At 36.7% G+C, this 25,201-nt stretch overlaps 1 protein-coding gene across 2 annotated transcripts in view; it reads left to right on the top strand.

Moving 5' to 3' along the window:
* Positions 1 to 25,201, top strand: part of PDSS2 (decaprenyl diphosphate synthase subunit 2) — a 262,661-nt gene that overhangs the window by 161,256 nt on the left and 76,204 nt on the right. For both annotated transcript variants that reach the window (XM_082668918.1, XM_082668917.1), the window contains exon 4: positions 9,677 to 9,751. In XM_082668918.1, the coding sequence (XP_082525044.1) occupies positions 9,677 to 9,751 (75 nt within the window). The remainder of the gene's footprint in view (positions 1 to 9,676; positions 9,752 to 25,201) is intronic.

The following is a 25,201-nucleotide window of genomic DNA, read 5'->3' as shown; positions in this document are numbered from 1 at the left end:
AGTATTTACTATGAGCAGGCACTGTTGTGTTTTTTTTGCGTATTAACCCATTTAATCTCTTCTGAGACAGAGGAAAGGGTTAAATAATTTCCTCGTGGTAATAAATGGTAGAGCTGCTGCCTGAATCCAGGCAGTCCGGCTCTGAAATCCTCGTGCTTAACTAAAGTAGAAGACAAACCAACAAAGAACCATGATGCCTTTTTTGCCAGCAGTTTTGCAGTTACAGATACAGGAATTTATAATATCTTAAACAACTAGTGGTTTTTAAATATTGGAATAAACAATACAAACATCAATAGGGCTTTATAAAACATTTTAGAGAAATAACTACTAAGCAAAGGCAACTTGTTTTCTTAGTTTCCTCATCTACAAAATAAAGGCAGCATTAGTTCCATCCCCTACCTCCTTGCCAGTGCCAATAGTCTACAGTTCTGAGTGTTGTAAGAAAGACTGTAAAGGTACAATATATAACCAGATTCTGACAAGGGCATTAAATATGAAGAGAAACAAAGAAATCAAGAAAAATTGTTAATAAAAATCAAAGATGAGGGCTTCCCTTGAAGGGAATTGGTTGAGAGTCCGCCTGCCGATGCAGTGGACACGGGTTCATGCCCCGGTCCGGGAGGATCCCACATGCTGCGGAGCGGCTGGGCCCGTGAGCCATGGCCTCTGAGCCTGCGTGTCCGGAGGCTGTGCTCCGCAGCGGGAGAGGCCACAGCAGTGAGAGGCCCGCGTATCGCAAAAAAAAAAAAAAAAAAAAAAAATCAGAGGTGTAATAGAGAAGCCAAAATATTTTATAAATGTCAGAGATCTTAAGATTGACGTGCATATTTCAGCAATCTAAAGTAATATCCGCCCCATAGCTGATTCACTTTGTTATAAAGCAGAAACTAACACACCATTGTAAAGCAATTACACTCCAGTAAAGATGTTTAAAAATAAATAAATAAAGTAATACCCCAAATTAGTGAACTCATCTTTATGGCAGATTTGTGATGAGAAACTTAGGCTTTATTTTATCAATACTTTAAGCCATAAGGTGATATGCAGATGTAAATTTCTGAAAATAGTGTTTGGACAAAGTGGTAACTGTGCAAATTTATTTTTAAATAGTTAAGATTTATACAATGAATTCAAATATTAGAAGAGTACTGGTAATTCAACGAAAATTTTTGTGTGCATGTGCTAAGCATTAGAGATAACAGTTTGAAAGTCAATTGTATATCTTTATAGATTTGAGAATTTCAAACCCAAGGGTATCCATTATTTGATTCAAGGGACAATGCAGCTAGTCTCAAGTTTCTACTACCTAATTTTTTTAAAGGAGGGGAAAATGGATTATCTAATTTTCTAGAATGCAGTATTAGTAGGGCCAGTTATTTTTAGAATTTCATTGAATCACAGATTTTGAAGAGCTGCTAAGGTATTTGGAAGAAATACAATTTAGACAAGATGCATGGATTTTAATGCATATGAGTCATGCTTTTATTTCTGTGACTGCCTTTGAAGTGCCGACCTTGGGATGTCTGTAAATTACAAACATCTGCTTTTCAGTGTGGCAATTTGAAGAGGAACTGATTGTGCTGAAAGGTGAACTCTGTTACCCAAAGGACATGGTATCCCTGGAATTTGCAAGATGTATGTGTGAATTCCAGAAAAATCCTGAAATATTTAACTCTTTGGCCAATGTGGTCTAAACCAATTTGTTTTCATGAATCTAATAAGATTGAAGCTAATAGTCAACATCAGTTAATGTAAACCAACAAGATTGATATGCACTCTAACAGCATATATCCCATAGTACCCAAGAATGATTCTGTTTTATCCTGCCTGTTTACACTCAGTTAATTTACATGTTTTTGTTATAAAGTGATAAAGAAGTTAACACCTTTACAAATATATTTCAGAATAACAGTGTTTAAACTGCATGGCGAAAATTTGAGGACTTTGTTTGCAATTCAGATGGCTGACCAAAGTATGAGCTATACGTGACGTATATCAGCATGATGTAAGATAATGGTTCAAACCACAGATCACATCCTGTTTATTGGTGGGTGGTGAAATCGTTTTAGTAAATCACTGTCAACACTTTTTTTTAGTGAAATGCAAAAGAAAATAAGAATAATGAAACTTTTGTTTTATAGAACTTTTCACTCATTTTTGTGCATATGCATGTATGCATATACTGTGTCATGATGTAAAATATAGTTCTTACTCTGGGTTACAATTTAAAAATTTTGAAAGCTGGTACTACTAAGCAGTGTTCTAGCCAGCAGCATCCTTTCAGTTGCATGAAATACTGTACTATGATTCTGGTGTTCTGAAGATTCACTTTGTAAACGTCTCAAAAGTGGGATTAACTTTTCAGTAAAATCATACTTGGAAAGCCTTAGTTAACATCACTGAGAGGACCCTCAAATGAAGAAGCAGCGAAAGCAAAATGTAGGTTATCGGCTACATGGGGAAAAGTGTACAGATCATTGAAATGGCAGACATGATTCTCTTCAGAGAAAGTCCAGTCAAAACATGGTGTAACAGTACCCTTAAGTAAAGAGCACATTAACGTGGACCATCCTGAGTCCAACAGACTTCATGTGCAGGAATTCTCATGTTGGAGAAGGTGGAAAATAAAGCAGCTGACTGCTGTATGATAATGACAGACAGAATTGCTTTGTTTCATGACTAAGCATGCAGTCCTCAGCAACTATTTACAGTTTTGTAGCAATGCAAGGTACTTGGCAGAACCATTTTTTAACCACTGGAAAGCATCTCCTTTTTCTTTATTTCTTCTGAAAAGTTTCATCTTGATGTCAGCATTTTAAATTATCTGCCACTTTTCAGGAACCTAATCATTGTTTAAATAAATAAATGATATTTTTCATTGTTAAGTGACAAGGCCAAGAATCATGCACCATCATTCAAAAAGTGAACAACTTTTTGGATTACTTTTGTATTGCTAGTAAAAGGAATCCACATTTTTGGCAAATTGACCATTCCTTACAATTGTTATGAATAAAAAATGTGTGCAGCTGCACATTTAGGTGTTTCTGATCATGGGGCTTACTGTTGATAAAGCACAGATGCCTCTTACCTAGATATGCAAACTGAGGCCCAAAGAAGTGATGTGCTGGCCCAAGGTCATGCAACTCATCTGTGTATTAATCCTCTAGGTGATCAAAGACAAATAAATGGCCTTTATATGGCCATCACTAGTCTCATTAGTACAGTGCCAGGTACATAGTAGGCTATCAGCGAATGTTTCTGAAATGAGTGCACCAGCCAATATAATGTTAAATTTCAACACTTCATACTCAAGCCATTTTCCTGAACTTGTGGACTTATTTAAGTTTTATCAGCTGTGATTTTACTTTTCTGGAGTTCACTGAGTTTTCGTGAACCATTTTGACAAATGTTACCAGTAGTTAGTTTATAAACCAATGTATCAGCTGTTCTAAATTAAAAATTAAGATTACCAATTTGCTTAGTTTTTGCTGCACCTGTCCTACTGGTAGTGCCATTTCTCTCTGCTCTTTGCCCTTAGCCAGAAAGAAGTTCCCAGCTCACTAGAACAGATTGCCATCCCTCCCACAAATAAGCACGGCCTTACATATTTGGCAGCATTGAAGAGGCTCCCTTCAAAAAGCTGAGTTAGAAGCTTCTTCCAGAACTCCTGTGAGTTAGTGGTATGTTTACTGCAACAGACCTTTCATCATTGTCTTCATTAAACCTGGTCCTTGTCTGGTAGGAAGGAGTGGAGAGAACCATTCTTTCACCGACTTCATCAGTGGCTTATTAAAGCCACTCATTTATATTAATCAGCATGCAGATTAGGGCTCATCTGGGTTGTGTGTGCCCAGGTGGTGGGTGAGTAGATTCACCCCTTATTTGGCCACTGCTTCTGCTCCCCGTGTTCTTCAGAGGTTGCTTCTCCAAGGAGGCTGCCAACCTGGAAGTTCTGGCTGGGTGCTGAGGACTCTACCTGGAACCAGATAGCGCTTAAACCCAGTTTGTAAATGATAAAGTGCTTTACAAATGTTAGATATTATTGGCCTCTATGGGAGAGCGCTACTCCTTTACCAGTCCTTCTCTATCTCACCTTGGTAATGTAGGTAAATCTTCCTTCTTTAAAAGCAACTCTCAAATACTTTGTGCTCCATTTGTATGAAGAGGAACGGAAGAGTGAAGCTAACCACTCTGGTTACCATTAGCAGGCTATTCAGCATCTTTTATCTATAAAAGTATTTTTCTGTAAAATATTTTCACTGACAATATAGTTTTTGTGGCTTAAAAAAAAAATCTTGACAATATCCCTTCAAATGCCAAAGCACTTTGAAAAGAACATATTTACACTAAATCTGTCTTTTGTTCCTCCCAAGATGTATATTAGAATTAATTTTCCCTCAAGGGTGTTTTACCTTTGCTACTGCTTCATGCGTTGCTATTTGTTCCTGGGGATTGGGGGGGGAGTGCAATAGATTCGTGTGTAATTAATGCCATCAGAACTGCAGATGCGTGCACACACATGACTGTTTCCTTTGCTAGCAGCTGTTAAGAGTACTAAAGACTGAGGGGCTGTGGGTTCATTTGCCTCCCAACTAGAGTGATGGATCACACGTTGTCCTTTCATTCCACACTGTAGTAAAAAATGTCATTAAAGTAACCTTCCCAGGGCAAGTTTTTGAAAGACGATTATAAATCTGTAGTAGCCTCCACAGTTTGAGTATACCAAGCAAATTAAGTACATAGCAACCTTTTAAAAGTGAATTAAAATACAACTGTACTACCTCATGACATCAACTCAGCTTATGCTGACTTGAGTTTCAGTTGGGCCACATTAGTTTATAATTAACATTTTTCTAAAGATTTAGTTGCATTTTACTTTAAATTTAGTATAGGCGCGCCTTTGCTCAAACAGAAGTGGTCTGGTTTACTAGTGAAGCATGTACAACTCTGTTGAGTCTATTCCATCTGTCAAATGCTGACTGACAGTACTCCTGAATCACATTTATTGAGAAAGGCACAAGTTTTCTGCACAGAATGCTTATCACCACTTACAGATCTTATTTTTGCTAATCAAGAGACTATTGATTGCTATATTCCATAAATCAATTTGTGGACACAGCTTAGCTTGAAGCCTTTCTGAGACTGAAACAGGGTATGCTTCTTCCCGTCCCAACCCCCTAGAAGTAGGTTTATTTTATCTGATTATGAAAGCAAGCTAATAAAAGGAGAGAAAATATAGTACATTATATACTAAGCAGTTATACATTTAAGCAATTCAGAAAAGTTGAAGAAAAAATTTTAATTAAAAACATCTAGAATCTTACCACTTACAGATTATCATTATTATCAATATTTTGCTGTTTCAGACTTTTTTCTCAGCATATATGAACACATAGATTGACCTCATTTTTGTTTTAAAAATACCTATCATGTTGTTCTGTTTTGTACCCAGCTTTTCTTTTTCGTTTCCTTAAGAATATGTTATAGACATCTTTGTATAGCAGTAAGTGAGGATGTCTTTTGGCCATTTGGTCATTACCACCTCCTACTTCTCTCAATTTCTAATTTTTAAGTTGAGAATTTTATTATAATTATAATATATAATTATATAATATAAAATTAATATATAGTATATATTTATATATAATTAATTATATTATGTATAATTATATTAATATATAATTATAATTTTATTATATAATAATTACAACATCTTTTGTAAGGGTATGCATCACTTTAGTTTTTCAGTTTAAAAAAAATCACTGAATTTTAGTTACCCTTGCCAAAAGATAAAGAAGGAAGCAATTACATATTCCCTTGCAGTTGGTAAAATTTGTCCTGTAAATTAACCATTTAAGAAATTCATTCCATAGGTCAGTTATATTGGATCTGTAATTGTGCTAAGGTTCAGACAGATCTGAATACTACCTATTCCTTATCTTTGATGAGAGGGTAGTGATTAAAATGGGAGAGGTAACAGAGATTGTTTGCTTGAGAACAGCAATTTGATGTCCACTTCCTTTCCTATGCAACCTCCTCTCTGGTAGCCAAAAACGAGGTGGCACGAGAAACCAGCTCATAACACTGACATTGTGAATGGTTACGACTTCTGGCTCACTGAAATCTAAGGTGTTACTTAAAAGATTGGGAGATAGTGTATGACATTGCTGTATCGTTAAACACGACACAAATCAAAGAAAAAAGCATATTTGCATTTGCATGTACAGGTAAGCAATTCTGCTATTCTCACAACCTCCAGAAATGCAGAAATGAAGAAACATCTCCTATTTGATTACTCTCTAGGCAGGTAAACTAAACTTTATAATAGTGTTGGTGACAGTCATATAATCTGAAATAATGTTTCAGGATGCAACAAGTCAGTGTTACAGAGACCTCTGATTTTGGTTAAAATAGTCTTTTCATGTGTTCTGTTGTTGAATTAAACCCCACTTTTTCTAGTAGAAAGTGTTTGCTTGCCCCCCTGGGCTTGGAACAGAAGTCCTTGGTCTTTCTCTGGAGCACCAAAAAGTCTGGGACGGGGACTCTTAGTCTCAGACAGTCTGGCAGTTGAGCTCTAGATTCTCTTCTGGCTGACGTTATCCTTGCTACCGTTTTAGGTTGCTTGAACAAATCATTCCTCAGTAATCTGAGGGAAGGGAGGAGCTCATTAAGCAAGTGCTTTCTTTTTTTTTTTTTTTTTAATTTATCTTTTGGCTACATTGGGTTTTTGTTGCTATACATGGACTTTTCTCTAGTTGCGGCAAGCAGGGGCTACTCTTCATTGCAGTGCGCGGGCCTCTCTCATTGCAGTGGCTTCTCTTATTGAGGAGCATGGGCTCTAGGTGCGCAGGCTTCATTAGTTGCAGCACACAGGCCCAGTAGTTGTGGCACGTGGGCCCTAGAGCATGCGGGCTTCAGTAGTTGTGGCGTGCGGGCTCAGTAGTTGTGGCTCACAGGCTCTAGAGCGCAGGCTCAATAGTTGTGGCGCACGGGCTTAGTTGCTCCGCGGCATGTGGGATCTTCCTGGACCAGCGCTCAAACCCGTGTCCCCTGCATTGGCAGGTGGATTCTTAACCACTGAGCCACCAGGGAAGTCCCAGTAGGTGCCTTCTTGTATTTAAGTACAGTAGTTATCTAAACAGGTGAATGCCTGTGATAGTAAACCATGTGATGAAAAAAAAAGATGAGATCATTAAATGGTCTTGTTAACATATGTATGGGCTGTTAGCCCTGTGGTCTTCCTAGAAATATTTGCAATTTTAAAGGAGGATAATACTTAAACACATCTCTTTTTGGTATAATTTTAAAAGTAAACACTTCAGGCAGTGGAAAGATATTTAAGTGTGTGCTGGATAAGTCACTTTTGCCTGGGACATATTCAACTCCCCTAGGCTAGACTGCTTTTTATACTCTCTGGCCTTCCTGGACTTGTTAACCTAAGGAAGTCCAGAGCTTTTTCCTTGATGGTTGCTGTTGGCAGTGGAGGTGTATTCTGCTTAAGCAAGGATGGCCGTTTGGAAGTACAGGTCATTTATAAATTATAAACTTGTAAGTACAGATCTACATATATTTGCTAATTGCATTAACAGAAAAAGAATTGGAGAATAAAAAGGTTTTGTTGCTTCTTCCTGGTCTGGAATTTCAGGGAAATAAAGGAACACTCTGTTTATCCAAAACCAGATCCATTGTTAAAATTAGTGTCGGACTTTCTTTTTGTAAATCCCTCTTCACTTTACCAGTGCTGGTCTCAGACCTCAAACTGTTTCAAAACCATAACATTTCTTAGTGACTGATTGATCTGTATTATGTGTCCAGCCATCAGAGGGATCTTGGGATGTTGCTTGTGTAAACTGTAATCCAATCTGATGCTGTGCATTTAGTTACAGTCTTTCATAGACCTATTGGCAATACTCTATCCTCCTGGATTTGGGAATAGAGTTTATCTGATACCTTCAGGGGGAAAAAAATCCATTCATTTTTCTCTCTTTCCCCACTTAAATAACTCAACACATCTGGTAACACTGTAGGATCATTGTCCTCGCAGTTCCTCTGCAGCTCATATTGCTACAATATTTCTTAAGTATTTGGTTACCTAAAGGGCAATGCGATTAAAAAAAAAAAAAAGACTTTGTATAGGTCTTACAAATTAACCCATCTGCAGAGCTAGAAAAAAATAATCCCTTTAATCAGCAAAATTTCCATATCGGCAGCCTTGTGTGTGTTGTGCAGGATGCATGTAAATATAAGTTTGGAGATAAATGCTTATGTGTTAAAATTTTAAAGCATATCTTTCTAAAAATTCATGTCATTTGCCTCTAAGAAAATGTTTATTAAATCCAAGGTACCTGAGATTGAAGTATCTTGTTGTTTGGGTCTGTATCCTTTGGCTTAATAATGTCTTCAATTACAAGAATGATAAAAGCTGAAACAAAATCCTTTAATTCAGTCAAAACTGAGCTAAATTTTAGGAAGCAAAGAGTGGAAATCTGATACAGGACTGCATAACATAGGAAGTTAAGTATATAAGATACTAAGACTTCTTAAGAAGCGGGTAGGGTTGCCTTGAGGAATTCTTGTTTGAAATGGCTGCACTGAACATTATAATAAATACCACTGTTTTATCCTCTTGAATTAAGATGGTTTATGCAAACAACTCTAAATTGTACAGTAGTTCCAAAGAGACCATTTACTATTTTCTGCTTGTTTTACATTCTGGAACAAGTTCAAAGCTTTTGATTTTGTTTGATTTTTTTTAATAGCCTGGGCCTTGAAAATAATACAGGTTTGATGATACAATTTCAATATTACAGTTCTGTAAAAATTTTCAGTGTTTATGGTACATTTGACCCAGGGGCCCTACACCAAATATATCCACAGTGCATTTTTAGTACAACAGAATGAACACGTTGGAAAGGTTGCTTTTCTCTCTGTATTACGTATGAAAATTAGCATTGTGATGCCTCCCAGAATGGGGATATTGAAAAAGTATCCACCTGACAGAAATAAACATTCAGCAAATAAATTGGGTTAAGATTTCATTAGTTATCTGAGGGACTTCCCTGGTAGCGCAGTGGTTAAGAATCCGCCTGCCAATGCAGGGCACACGAGTTCGATCCCTGGTCCGGGAAGATCCCGTGGAGCAGCTAAGCCCATGTCCCACAACTACTGAGCCTGCACCCTAGAGCCCGCGTGCCACAACTACTGAAGCCCGCGCACCTAGAGCCCGTGCAACACAACAAGAGAAGCCACCACAATGAGAAGACCACGCACCACAACGAAGAGTAGCCCCCTTTAGCCGCAACTAGAGAAAGCCCACGCGCAGCAATGGAGACCCAAAGCAGCCAAAAATAAATTAATTTTAAAAAAATTTTCATTAGTTATCTGAAATTTAAGCTTATGTTCAATATGGCTATTACTGGATTTTCACATATATTAAATGCTATGCTTACAAGATTTTTTTTTTTTTTGCTTGAATTATGACCGGAAATATTGGATCACAGCTCTAATATCCAGGTGGGCAATGCCATTTGCCAGGATCTTTGCACATAACCCCATTTTTTTTTTTCTATCAAGCAGAATACTGCCTTGCTACTAAGCCTTGTGAAGCATTCTGAGGTAAAAATAGGAATACATTTTTTTAATTGTCTCTTTTGATTTTTTTCTTCTTTTTTAGGTTGTGGAACTTTTAGCAAGTGCTCTTATGGATTTGGTACAAGGAGTATACCATGAAAATTCTACTTCAGCAAAGGTAAAGATTTGGTAGTCATTATAAAATGTTAGGTTAAAAACCCTCGTGGCAAAAGTAGAATTGACAAGCAAAAATATCATTCTTGTTTTGTGTTTAAATTGTTCGTGACATTTTTTTAGATTAGTGTTTTGGCTACAAATTCATGGTCATATGCTTTGCACATAGCAGATTTAGCCAATTAAAACAACCTCTTATCCTCTGGCTGGATTCAAAGTCTGTTCAATCTGCAGCAGCCCAGAAGACACCAGGATGCTTCTGGCTGGTAGGTAGCACTGTCAAAAAGGCAGGCAGGCTGGAGAAGCAGCTCACGCTGAGGTGGCTGGACCCAGCCTTTCCTCAGAAGAAGGGGCTTTCCATGTCCCAAAAGAGTGGACATGGTCCCAGGAAGGTGACTGTTGGGGGCATGAGGGAGGAATGTCTTTTATATCCAAGAACCAGAATTTACTGCATTATTAAATTCTCTGTGATAAGACGTAAGATGATTGCACAGTTGGATTATTTTGATTAATTTTATAGATCTAGAATTAAGGATTTTTGACTCATTTAGCAGGACATCTCAAAAAGGTTTACGTTTTATTTCCTTAAAATGCAGTTATTTCATTTCAGCAGGATATTGAATGTGAAGCAATTGCTTCATTGACCACCACCATCAGTTAACATGTTATAAAATATTATAAGGGACTCCTATATAAGTGTTTCATTCTAACTTCTTAAGCTTCTGCATTAGCAAGATTTCACTCACTGCAAATTAGAAAAAAAATATGTATGCACATCTTAAGCTTTTTGACATTTCCATGTGAAAAAAGAAAGACAAATTTTACTCGAAGTGAAACATAGGGCATGAGCAACTTGGATATGAAATTTAAAATTTAAAAGTATAACCCAGGGATTCTGGATGGTTCAGAGAGTGGTTAGTGAAATATGAAGAATTATACCTTGAACATCTGCTATCATTTGGTTCAGGGAACCATAGTTCCTGGCAGGCATATCAAACTTCACCTAAGCAGCATAGTGCTGTGTGGGGACCTGGCAGGGTATATAACCACAGTAGACCCCCTTTCCTGTGTTTTTCAAAAACATACCATAGGGCTTCCCTGGTGGCACAGTGGTTGAGAGTCCGCCTGCCGATGCAGGGGACACGGGTTCGTGCCCCGGTCCGGGAAGATCCCACATGCAGCGGAGCAGCTGGCCCCGTGAGCCATGGCCGCTGAGCCTGCGCGTCCGGAGCCTATGCTCCGCAACGGGAGAGGCCACAACAGTGAGAGGCCCGCGTACCGCAAAAAACAAACAAAACAAAACAAAACAAAAACATACCATAGTTCTCTACCATGGCTGAAGGTTAATAGGAGATTGTAAAATGGAGGACTCCTGGTCTAGTTCCACTTATAAAAAGACCCCTTGTATATAGTATGATGAAGACGATGGTAGGTAAGCAAATAACACTGTGGTAAGTAATTCACCTGTTTCTTCCTTAAAGTCTTCACAGTAATCCTGCTAGCAGAGACTGCTGCTCTCCCCATTTTACATCTGTGAAAACTGAGGCTTAGAAAAGATTAATGTGCCCATAGTCATACAACTTGTTAGTTGAGATTGAACTTCAGACCTCAGGCTCTTAACCTCTCATTCACTGCCTCTGTAACCTTAATGAAACCTGATTTGCTAGCATGCCTCTGCCATACCTGAGATCCTACCATATATGATGATTACAGTGACCTCTTCTGGCAGCTGAAGCATTGTTTCCCCCCCGGGATATTTCTAAGGTGTTCAGTTTAGTTCCATATAAGATATTAATGTTTTATAGTTAAATATCTGTTAAGTTTTAAGTGAAAGTGTTAGTGTTGATTTTAAGGTTCTTGACTTATTCACTCTTATCATTTGTCCACTATAATTACTCCAGTTTATTAATAATTTTGTGAATATTTGTTAAGTACTTTTTATATTTCAAGCAGACCTACTAGCAACAACAATAAAAATGCTTAGCACTTCACAGTTTGCTTATACTTTCTACATAATCACCTATGAAAAGGGTGACATTTGTTGGTACCCATTTTATAGAGGAAAAGCCTAAAATTCAGAGATGACAAATGCCAAGAAAGCATAGTGTCTGGAAATTGTTAATGCATGTTTGACAGTGACATGATCTGAACCCAGGTTTTTTGACTCCAAGTCCTATATAATCTCTTTCTTCCTGGGAAAGAGAAGAGAGGCAGCAGCAGAGTCTTTGAAGGACTGTTGATCATACATGAACCATCACTTAGCAAGCACCAGTTGCTGACTTTGATTATCTAATTTAAGTTTTACTCAAAAGACTCTAGCAATGCTTTGTCATCTGCCCTCTTTCCCCACCACCTTCCCAAACACAGTCCTTTCAAACACTTGAGACCTTTTTTAAGCAGTTACATTTCTGAATATAGCCAAACCATTTAAAGAGCTGTTCTTTTTTTATAACGGAAACAAAAATGCATAGTTGAACTGAAGCAGTGGGAGTGCTTCTTGATGCCTTCATTTGCTCTTTAGGTCCAATTTAGGTTAACCACATTTCCCTTCCTAACCAGAAAAATTCTGAGCTTTTTTTTTTCCCCTTCTGCGTGTGCTTGCCATTACAGTGGCTGTTCAGAATCTGGTTTTTCTAACTTGGCCCAGGAATCATTTCAGAGACAGAGAGAGCACTGCCCCCCACATGGAGTGCCTTCAAGGTTTTCATGTTCTGACAAGATTGGGAAGCAGCCACAAGTGGAGGTCATGTGGGAAGTGAGTTGCACAACCTCCGTAGCCTGGGGCCAATTCAGTACACAAAAGAATTGCTTTGTGATTTAAAATAAGCTGCAAACCATTTCATCTCTCCAGGGATAAGAGGATACAATAGTGGTCTGTTTTCTATATGGCTACTTACTACAGTGATGGAGAAGCTGGGTAGTATAAAAATAGCTTTCTGTGGAGTAGTATCTCTGTGACTAGGGTAGATGCATTAAAGCAAATGGAGGGGAATCGTAACTGAATATGTTAGAAATCACCTTCTCTAGAAGTTTGTAGAGTAATTACCTAATCCTCCTTAAAACTATGAAAATGTATGTGACTTATGTTAGTAATACTTAACAGATTGTACGTAAATTGGGATTCAGTGTTATTTAGGAAATTCATCCTTGTTCTGTCCATTGAAAAATAACATTTTTATTTTTGCATTTGCTAGTTTGCGAACCATTTCTTCCTTGAAATAAAAATTAGCCATTGTGCTTTCTTTAGTGTTTAAATCTCCCTTCACTTTACCTGCTTTTTCTTTTTTTGTTAGCTAATTGAAGAAAGAAGCAAATCAGATAGAAAAAATGCACTTTAAATGGTCGTTTGCCATCCTAAGAGTTCCCTAGTCATCGTATTCATATTACTGTGCATGCTAAATATTTTACATTTTAGCAAAATTTGCTTTGAATCCATAGGTCATTATATCTAAAATCTTTTTTTTTTTTTTTTTTTGCTGTACGCGGGCCTCTCACTGTTGTGGCCTCTCCCATTGCAGAGCACAGGCTCCAGACGCGCAGGCCCAGCGACCATGGCTCACGGGCCCAGCGCTCCACGGCATGTGGGATCTTCCCGGACCGGGGCACGAACCCGTGTCCCCTGCATCGGCAGGCGGACTCTCAACCACTGTGCCACCAGGGAAGCCCTATCTAAAATCTTTTTAACACAATTATCTTATTATTATAACTTGTTTTCTAATTAGAAAAGTAAATACATGTTCATTAAATAAAAATTGAAAGTACAGAAAAGGTCAAGAGGAAAATAAAAATTATTTTATATAAGCCATCCCCCAGAAATGAATCATGATTACATTCTAGTGTATTTCCTTCTAGAGTTCATTCTATATTTCTCCCATTTTTGAGTTATTATTGTACATATAATTTTTCATCCTGATTTACTCTCCAGGATGGTCATTTTTGTTACTAAAGTCTTCAAAAATATTTAATGGCTGTTTAATATTTCTTCATACTACTGTACTATAATTTACTGAACCAGTCCACAGTTTTTGGACACTTGTGGTTTTTTTTTTTTTAACTAATTTAAACAATATTGTGATGAACATTTTAGTGTACGTAACTTTGCTCTATTTCATACTATTTGCTAAAAAAGAAAAATCTGAAAGTGAGATCCTTGAATTAAAAAAGTAAGAATATTTTCTTTATATCCCTATGCAGAAAAGGACTACTGTCCTTAGAAAAACTGCTTGTAAGGTTGGCCTTGGATTTTAGGGATGTTTCCACCGTTCTCTAACTGATAAGGGCAGTTCACTGTACCTAAATTGTCTCTGCAAACAATGTTATTTATACTGATCACCCGCTTTCTTTCTGGGAGTCTGGAATTTCGGTACATCCTAGGCAGTGGTTGCCTACATCACCAATTCCAACAAAAACTCTGAAAACTGAGTCTCCAGTGAATATCCCTGCTAGACAGCATTTCACATATGTTCTCATACATGTTAATTCTTGGAGGAATTAATCACATCCTGTGTGACTCCACTGGTAGAGGAAGGATTCTTAGAAGCTTACACCTGGTTTCCTCCAGACTTCATCTCTGCACCTTTTTCCTTTGCTGGTTTTACTTTGTATCCTTTTGCTGTAATAAACTACACCTGTGAGTTCAACTATATGCTAAGTCCTGTGTATCCTCCTCACAAACCATCAAACCTGGGGGTGATCTTGGGGATCCCAACACACTCTTTTTCTGATTTTTTATTGTTTATTTCCCATCCACTCCTGCTCCCTCCTTAGGAATCTAATCAAGGTCCTCTGTAAGGCATGTGTCTTCAACCCATGTTGGTGTTGAGATGGATAACAGCAGACTTCTTCCCTATTTTCAGAGGTTCTGCTTATGTTAGCTTGGTCCCAGTCTCAGGAAAGTGAGAGGGTTTTAAAGAGAATCCAGTTGTCTTGGAAAAGAACTGATTTTAACAGAGTCACTGAAATTGTAAAGATCCGTTCTATTTTTTTCTAAACACATTATATTTCCAGTAGATTATTCTCTTATGAGGAATATCATTGTTTTTGTGGGGCAAGATAACTTCTATCCACTTATTTGTTTTATCTTTTTCTTTTTTTTAAAGATTTTTTTGATGTGGACCATTTTTTTAATATAAATTTATTTATTTATTTATTGGTTATTTATGGCAGCACTGGGTCTTCGTTGCTGTGCGCGGGATTTCTCTAGTTGCAGCGAGCAGGGGCTACTCTTCATTGAGGTGTGCGGGCTTCTCATTGTGGTGGCTTTTCGTTGCGGAGCACAGGCTCTAGGCACGTGGGCTCAGTAGTTGTGGCACACGGGCTTTGTTGCTCCACGGCATGTGGGATCTTCCTGGACCAGGGATTGAACCCATGTCCCCTGCATTGGCAGGGGGATTCATAACCACTGCACCACCAGGGAAGTCTCTATGTGGACCATTTTTAAAGTCTTTATTGAATTTGTCACAATATTGCTTCTGTCTTATGTTTTGGTTTTTTGGCCGTGAGGCATATATGATCATAGCTCCTGACCAGGGATTGAACCTGCACCCCCTGCACTGGAAGGCAAAGTCTTAACCACTGGACGTCCACGGGAAGTCCCTGTTTTATCTTTATGTTTATCTTTTTTTTTGGCTCTCATGCAGCTTTCAAGTAAAACAAAAATAAGATAATTCAGTCCACTAGGAAGTTATGGATTATGTCCTATCTGCAAAGCCCTATGCCACCATCTATAATATAATAAAAAAATGAGCAAGCTGAGTTTTTCCCATTGAGAAATATAACAGGAGGGACTTGTGAACAAAAATTACATCTGGCTGGGAAAATCAGAAAAGATATTATGGAGAATGTGATATTTGAGACAGGCATTTAAGGATAGGAAGAATGTCTACTGATGGCATCCTTGAGGAGAAGGATGACATTTCAAGCAGAAGAAACAGCATGATCAAAAGTAGGGAAGCATACGTAAGATCAGGGCTTTCTCCATGTTAGAATAAAGGAATAGTGAGAAGACTGGAAAAGTAGGTTTTGTCATATGCAAGAAGACTCATAATGCTGGAATGTAGAGCTAATATCCTTTTTAGTAATTGAGATAAGAGAGAGAATGAAGGTTTTTAAACACAGTAATTACACGATCATATTAACCTTCGGGGAAGTTAATTCAGCGTGGCTTACAGGAGATTGGAGGGAAATGAGAACAGTTAGGAAGCCAAAATAATGATGAAGGTCAGAGGTGCTCTTCTCGCACTTTGATGTGGTTGGCCCCTTCTTGATATTCATATCTCTACATCGGTATCATCTTCTCAGAGAGATTACCCACCCCCAATCTAAAGTAGCCACCCTACTTAATTCTCTTTATCTTAATCACAATAGCCACCATCTGATGTTTTTCTTATTGTTTACTTTCAGTCTCCTCCTACAAGAATATAAACTCCATGGGAGGAAGGATTTTGTTTACCATAGTAATCCCAATATCAGCACGGTGCCTAGCACATTAGTAGTAGCCCAAAAATATTTGTTAAATTAATGATATAGAAAGGCCTAGAGTGCTTGGAATGGAAGATTTTTCTCATTTTTCTGACAGCTTTATTGATGTAAGTCAGTTGCAAATATTTAAAGTACACTATCTGATATGTTTTGATATATGTGTGCACCAGTAAAGCTATCATCACAATCAAGATAATAAATATATACATCACTCCTTGCTGCAAAAGCAGTGGATCCCCCAAACTCAGTGTTCGTTAGCTGTAATATAAGTCCACTGAAGGCATAGCATCCGTCTGAGCCCCTTGCATTGCCCCTGCAGGATTTGGGGTGAAGGGTAACCAACACAAATATGCTAATGCACATGATTCTTCCCATGCCATAAATAATAAAGTCCTTTATCTCTGAACCAGGAGTCTTATGTCTTCTGTTAGCATCCACAAAACAGCAAAACAGTAACAGACTAACTCACTAGGTTGTATGTATGTAGGATAAAAGCAAATCCCAGATCCAACAACTAGACCCTCCAGTATAATGTTGAAGTGGTGAGAATGGACATCCTTGCTTTCCTCCTGATGCTAGGAAGAAAACATTCAATATTTGACCACTATTAAGTATGATGTTAGCTGCAGGTTTTGGTTTTGGTTTTGGTTTTGGTTTTGGTTTTGATAGAGGCTCCTGATTAGTGAATATGTTCCCTTATATTCGTAATTTCCTGAGGGTTTTTTTACCAGAAATTAATGTTAGGTTTTGACCATTTTTATTTCTGGAGCTACTGAGGTGATCATATATATATATATATATGTATATATATTTTTTTTTAGTTTTCTTCTCTTTTGAGATTTTCTTTTTTAGTCTGTTAATATGGTGACTTAATTGATTGATTTTCAAATGTTAAATCAGCCTTGCATTCCTGGAATAAACCTCACTTGATCATGATGCAGTCACCCTTTTCTATATTGTTGGATTTGATACTCTAAAATTTTGTTAATGTTTACATTTTTATTCGTGAGGAATAAGGTGTGTTATTTTCAGTTCTTTGTAATGTCTTTGTCTTTTGTCAATATCAAGATAATGCTGGCCTCAAAATGAATTGGGAAGTATTTCCTCTTTGATTTTTTGAAAGATTTTGTGTAGAATTAGTACTGTTTCTTCCTTACCTATTTGATAGAATTCACTAATGAAACCATCTGGATCTTTCTTTATGGGAAAGTTTTTTTGTTTTTTTTTTTCCTACTACAAATTTAGTTGCTTAAAAGTATCATACTATTTAGGTTATGTATTTCTTCGTGAGTAGATTTTGGTAGTTTGTTCGCTGCAATGAAACACTATTTAATTTAAGTTGTCAAATTTATTGGCCTAAAGTTCTTCATATTATTCCCATATTATCCTTTTAATATCTGTAGAATTTGCAGTAATGTCACTTCTCTCATTTCTGATACTGGTAATTTGTATCTTCTCTCTTAATTTTCCTAGAGGCTTAACAATATTATTGATTTCAGAGCACCAGCTTTTGGTTTCATTGACTTTATTTTTTCTCCTTTCTTTTACATTGATTTTTCACTCTGATTTTTACAATCTCTTTTCTTTTGATTGCTTTGGTTTTATTTCCTCTTCTATTTTTATTCTTTTAAGCTGAAATCATGTATTTGACTCTGATTTCTTTTCTAATATGGTATTTAGTGCAATGAATTTCCATCTAAGTCCTACTTTAGTGGCATCCCACAAATTTCCATTATGTTGTTTTTCATTTCCATTCAGTTCAAGCCACTTACTAATTTCTCTTTTCCTTAGACTCATGGATTATTTTACAGTTTGTTATTTAGTTTCCAAATATTTGGGGATTTTACAGATGTCTTTCTGTTATTGATTTATAATACCATTGTGACTAGGGAACTTTTTTTTTTTTTTTTTTGCGGTACACAGGCCTCTCACTGTTGTGGCCTCTCCCATTGCGGAGCACAGGCTCCAGACACGCAGGCTTAGTGGCCATGGCTCACGGGCCCAGCCACTCCTCGGCATGTGGGGTCTTCCCGGACTGGGGCACGAACCCGTGTCTCCTGCATCGGCAGGCGGACTCTCAACCACTGCGCCACCAGGGAAGCCCTGGGAACATTTTATATGGTTTGAATTATTTTAAATTTATTGAGAGTTGTTTTATGGCCCAGATATGAACTATCCTAGTAAATGTTTTATATTCACTTTAAAAGAATATGTAGATGACATGATACTATACATAGAGAATCCTAAAGATGCCAACAGAAAACTACTTGAGCTAATCAATGAATTTGGTAAAGTAGCAGGATACAAAATTAATGCACAGAAATGTCTTGCATTCCTATACACTAATGAAGAAAAATCTAAAAGTGAAATTAAGAAAACACTCCCATTTACCATTGCAACAAAAAGGATAAAATATCTAGGAATAAACCTACCTAAGGAGACAAAAGACCTGTATGCAGAAAATTATAAGACACTGATGAAAGAAATTAAAGATGATACAAATAGATGGAGACATATACCATGTTCTTGGATTGGAAGAATCAACATTGTGAAAATGACTATACCACCCAAAGCAATCTACAGAGTCAATGCAATCCCTTTCAAACTACCACTGGCATTTTTCACAGAACTAGAAAAAAATACTTCACAATTTGTATGGAAACACAAAAGACCCTGAATAGCCAAAGCAATCTTGAGAAAGAAAAACGGAGCTGGAGGAATCAGACTCCCTGACTTCAAACTATACTACAAAGCTACAGTAATCAAGACGGTACGGTACTGGCACAAAAACAGAAATATAGATCAATGGAACAGGACAGAAAGCCCAGAGATAAACCCACACACATATGGTCACCTTATCTTTGATAAAGGAGGCAAGAATATACAGTGGAGAAAAGACAGCCTCTTCAGTAAGTGGTGCTGGGAAAACTGGACAGCTACATGTAAAATAATGAAATCAGAACACTCCCTAACACCATACACAAAAATAAACTCAAAATGGATTAAAGACCTAAATGTAAGGGAAGATACTATACAACTCTTAGAGGAAAACATGGGGAGAACACTGTATGACATAAATCACAGCAAGATCCTTTTTGACCCACCTCCTAGAGAAATGGAAGTAAAAACAAAAATAAACAAATGGGACCTAATGAAACTTCAAAGCTTTTGCACAGCAAAGGAAACCATAAACAAGACTAAAAAACAGCCCTCAGAATGGGAGAAAATATTTGCAAATGAAGCAACTGACAAAGGATTAATCTCCAAAATTTACAAGCAGTTCATGCAGCTCAATATCAAAAAAACAAACAACCCAATCCAAAAATGGGCAGAAGACCTAAATATACGTTTCTCCAAAGAAGATATACAGATTGTCAACAAACACATGAAAGAATGCTCAACATCATTAATGATTAGAGAAATGCAATTCAAAAGTACAATGATATATCATCTCACACCAGTCAGAATGGCCATCATCAAAAAATCTACAAACAGTAAATGCTGGAGAGGGTGTGGAGAAAAGGGAACCCTCTTGCACTGTTGGTGGGAATGTAAATTGATACAGCCACTATGGAGAACAATATGGAGGTTCCTTAAAAAACTAAAAATAGAATTACCATATGATCCAGCAATCCCACTACTGGGCATATACCCAGAGAAAACCACAATTCAAAAAAACACATGCACCCCAGTGTTCATTGCAGCTCTGTTTACAATAGCCAGGACATGGAACCAACCTAAGTGTCCATCAACAGATTAATGGATAAAGAAGATGTGGCACATACATACAATGGAATATTACTCAGCCATAAAAAGAAACGAAATTGAGCTATTTGTAGTGAGGTGGATGGACCTAGAGTCTGTCATACAGAGTGAAGTAAGTCAGAAAGAGAAAAACAAATACCTTATGCTAACACATATATATGGAATCTAAAAAAAAAAGGTCATGAAGAACCTAGGGGCAAGACAGGAATAAAGACACAGACCTACTAGAGAATGGACTTGAGGATATGGCGAGAGGGAAGGGTAAGCTGGGACAAAGTGAGAGAGTGGCATGGACATATATACACTACCCAATGTAAAATAGATAGCTAGTGGGAAGCAGCTGCATAGCACAGGGAGATCAGCTCGGTGCTTTGTGAGCACCTAGAGGGGTGGGATAGGGAGGGTGGGAGGGAGGGAGACGCAAGAGGGTAGGGCTATGGGGATATGTATCTGTATAACTGATTCACTTTTATATAAAGCAGAAACTCACACACCATTGTAAAGCAATTATACTCCAATAAAGATGTTAGAAAAAAAAGAATATGTATTCTGCTATTATTTCTTAGAGTGTTCTATAAATACCAATTAAGTCAATTTGATAGTATCATTAAAGTCTTTTATATTTGTTATTATTTTCATTCTGCTTATTCTGTCAGTTACTGACAGAAAGGTGTTAAAGTCTCTGACTGTGACTGTGGATTTTTCTATTTCTTCCTGCAGTTCTAATTTTTCCTTCATGTATCTTGAAGCTTTGCTTTAGGTACATTAACCTTTAGGATTAATATATTATTTTTAGGATCATTATGTTATCTTGACGATTCATCCCTTTATTGTTAACTGACTTTGTAATCTCTGGTAATATTCTTTATATTTTTTCAATATGTACTTAATCTGATATTAATATAACAACTCTATCCTTTTGATTAAAATTATCATGGTATATATATATATATATATATGTATATATTTCCATCCTTTTACTTTTTATATATTTAAAATGAGCTTCTTGTATGAAGGATTTTGCTCTTTTATCCAGTATGACAATCTCTACCTTTTAATTTGTACATTTAGATCATTTACACCAGATGCATTTATTAGTATGGTTCAGTTTAAATCTATAATACCATCTTGTTATTTATTTATTTGTCTCATTTTTTCTTTCTTCCTTTTTCTTCTTTTTTTGCCTTCTCTTAGATTATTTTACATGATGCTATTTTTTCTCCTTTTTTAACTTATTAACTATAAATCTTTGATGCATTTTTTTAGTGGTTGCTATTGAGTTTATAATATATATATCTTTAACTTATCACAGTCTACCTTCAAGTGATAGTATACCTTTACTTATAGTATAAGAACCTTACGAAAGTTTATTTCTGTTTCTTCCCTCCCAGGTTTTGTGTTATCATTGTCATACATTTTACTTCCATATATATTAAAAATCCCACAATAAATTATTATTTTTGCTTTAAACATTCAATTATATTTTCAGGTGATTTCATTTTTTAAGTCTTTTATATTTACCCACATGGTTACTATCTTCAGTGCTTTTCATTTCTTTATGTTGATCCAAATTTCCTTGTGGTATTTTTTTATTTCTTCCTAAAAGATTTCTTTTAACATTGCTTATAGTGCAGGCCTGCTGGTGATTAATTCTTTCAACTTTCGTGTGTCTGAAAAAGTCTTTATTTCAACCTTGCTTTTGAAAGGTATATTCACTGGATATAGAATTCAAGATTGATTATTTTTTTCTTTCAATGTTTTAAAGATATTGCTTCATGGTCTTTTCACTTACATTGTATCCAACAAGAAAGCTGCTGTTATTCTTATCTTTGTTCCTCTGTACATAGCATGTCTAAATTTCTCTGGCTGTTTTTCTGATTTTCTTTTTACCACTGGTTTTGAGCAATTGGATTATGATGCCTTAGTGTCATTTTTTTTTCTTTCTGTTTCTTGTGCTTGTGATTCATTGAGCTTCTTGGATCTGTGACTTTATTGTTTTTATCAAATTTTGGAAAATTTTGGTCATTATTTCTTTAAATATTTTTTTGATCTTTCCTCCTTTCTCCTCTATCACAGGGACACCAGGCTGCTTAAAGTTATCGCAGAGCCCACTGTGCTGTAGTCTTTTTTTTTTCCCATATTTTTCTCTCTGCATTTCATTTTGGATAATTTCTGTTGGTGTGCATTCAAGTTCACCAATTTATATCTTCCATGTTTCTACTTAACATACTCAATGTTTCTTCTAGCTCTCCTAGACCATATGGAATACAGTTATGAAAACTGTTTTAATATCCCTATCTACTAACTCTATCATCTGTGTCATTTCTAAGTTGATTTCAATTGACTGATTTTATTCCTCATTATACATTGTATTTTCCTGCCCCTCTTTTTTTTTTTTTTTGCATGCTTGGTTATTTTTGATTGGGTGCCAGACACTGTGAATTTTATTTTGTGGATGCTAGATATTTTTGTGTCTCTATAAATATTCTTGAGCTTTCTTCTGGAATGCAGTTAAATTACTGGAAACAGTTTGATCCTTTCAGGTCTTACCTTTAAGCTTTGTTACTCAGGACCAGAGTGGCATTTAGTCTAGGGCTAATTTTCCCCACTGCTAAGGCAAACCCTTCCGAGTACTTTACTGATACCCTGTGCATTATGAGTTTTCCCCCTCCATCTGGTGGGAACAGGAACTATTCCCAGCCCTGTGTGAGCTCTAGGGATTGTTCCCTCCATACGTTCTGAATGATTCTTTCCCCAGACTTTGGTAGTTTCTTTGCACCCATGCACTGGGAATACTCAGCTAAACACTTTCAAGAGACCCTCTATACCCCTCCAGAGCTTTGTGCAGCTCTCTTTTCTTGAGTACTCTCCTGTGAACTCTGGCGCCTAACTCAAACCCCTTTGTGCTCTCTAGACATCCAGGTCCATCTCCTCAACTCAAGGAAACTATTAAGGCTCTAGTGCAACCTGGCATTCTCTCCAGGCAGTAAGCTGGAACAATTGTAAGATTCATTTATTTCCTGTCTCTCAGAGATCACTGTCCTCTGTTGACTGATTTTAAATGACTTAAAAGCTCTCGTTTCATATATTTTGTGCAATATTTTAATTGTTTCAGGTGTGAGAAATCCTATTGCTCCATTTTGCTGGAAGCACCAGTCTTCATAATTTTATTTTTTAGTGTACATTACAATAACTTTTAAAAAAATAACAAGTATAAAATTTTCCGCCTATAAATTTCAGGGTGTTGGTACCCTAAAATACTTATTTTAGTGTGTCTGTTGGGTACTTCATCCATGAAAATAAGAAATCAACAATGGCTCCAATGTTTTTCACCTGGTTGACCAGAAAAATGATGGTAGATTTCACATAAAAGAGAGTAGGTTATAAAGAGAAGTGAATGAGTTTAGTTGATATCAGATTAATGTTGAGCTGCTGGCAGACTCTCTAGATGAAAGAGAGAGTCAAGAGCTCCAGAGAGGCAATGTTGGAAATTCTCTTTGTAAACTTATAGGTAAATGAGTTTTGGTAGACAAAGAAACAAAAAAGTTTAGAAAAATAAAAATAGAATGGAGAATACAAAGGAGGTAGATATGGCAATCAGTACTACCAGGATGCACTGTAAGTGGATTTTGAATTTGACACTACTTCTTCCCAACTAAGACTGAAAGAGAAATATGTTGTGTTCTGAATTTATTATTTGATGACTAATGCTACAAATAATTTTTATATAGAAATTTTCTCCTAAACTTAAACAAATAGGGATATATGTGATGGACCCCTATGTAAGGGATATCGGCAAACATAGTGAATAGTACCTTCAACATAAAATTGCAAACAGTGCATTCTACCAGCATCTACTCAGAAATTGGAGGATATGTAGTAACTCATATCGTAGTGAAGATATTTCTTGTGATGGAAAACTGGGAGAATAAGATTCTGTCTCCTGATACTTTCACATAATAAAGAGATTGAATTTTGGAAATCTAGATAAAGTGTTTCTCATTGGATTCTGGTTGATTTGTTTGTTATCATGAATTCTGCATTTAGCCATAGCGTTGAATTAGGCCATTTTGATAAAGTGCTTATTAGTAAACTTGTATTGAATTGCTTCTCTATCTACAACAGCACACTGAGTACTACCAGAGCACTGAAAACAAAGCTACAACAAAAAACACAAACCTTCTCTCAGGGATCTGATGATACATATAGGTCAGAAGAAAAGTGTGCATGAAACCACTGGATAGCAGTTTACCCATGAGACCACATGTCAAATTATATGATACAGGCTAAATATTTAGGCAAACGTGCAACATTAAGAATAAATAGAAGTATTTCAGGGGAAGCTTCTTGGAGGAGCTAATTTTCTTTTAAGTTGAGTCTTAGAAGGTATAGTAGAATTAGGAGAAGTTGTTGAGGTTTGTTGGAATCAGAGCATTGTCTGGGAGGTCAGATTTGTTTATTCATTCATTTAACATATTCTTTGAGCATCTGCCATGTGGCAGACATTAGTGGTATAAGAGCTCGGTGAATAAGACATCTTTGTTCTCATGGAGCTTACATCCTAGTGGAGAGGCCAACTGTAAACAATTAATCACATAAATAAATGAACAAGAGAAATAACTGATACTGCACAACATAGAATTGAATAGGGAGAAGTGACAGTGAAGGATTAAGTGAGTTACTTTGGAGTGAATGTTCTTGAAAGTCCTGAGGAAATAACTTCTAAGCTGAGATCTGAGTAACAAAAAGCAGCAAGCAACTCAGGCAAGGTCCTGAGAGAGGAACCAGCTTAATGTATCCAAAAAATAGAAGGTCCACTCAGCTGAAACATGGTAGATGAACAAAAGAGTGATTGGAGGTAAGGTTAGAAAGGCAGACAGGTATTATGACAATATATGTGACTCAGTCATGAAGGTGCTTTGAACACAGGTTCAAATAAAACTGAGAAGAGAAACTTATAATTTTGTTTTAGGGTTACCTAGTTATTTTTTAGGTCTGCTCATTCAACAGATGTTAATGAGTACCTATTATGCACTAGCAGCTGTGCTAGACAAATCTGGAGCATATGTATTGAGAGCTGAGATAGAGACAAAGCTATAGTCAGATCTGGAGCAAAGGGCATTTGCTAGGGATGGGTGATCATTTTAAAAGGAATCAATGAATCAATAGATAGATCTTGAACATTAGTATTGGGGAGTTTGGATTTAAA

This window comes from Grampus griseus (genome assembly GCF_964374135.1).
Source record: "Grampus griseus genome assembly, chromosome: 13".
Taxonomy (NCBI): domain Eukaryota; kingdom Metazoa; phylum Chordata; class Mammalia; order Artiodactyla; family Delphinidae; genus Grampus; species Grampus griseus.
Note: the sequence above shows the minus strand (reverse complement) of the source record. Positions and strands in the feature narration are given on the sequence as shown.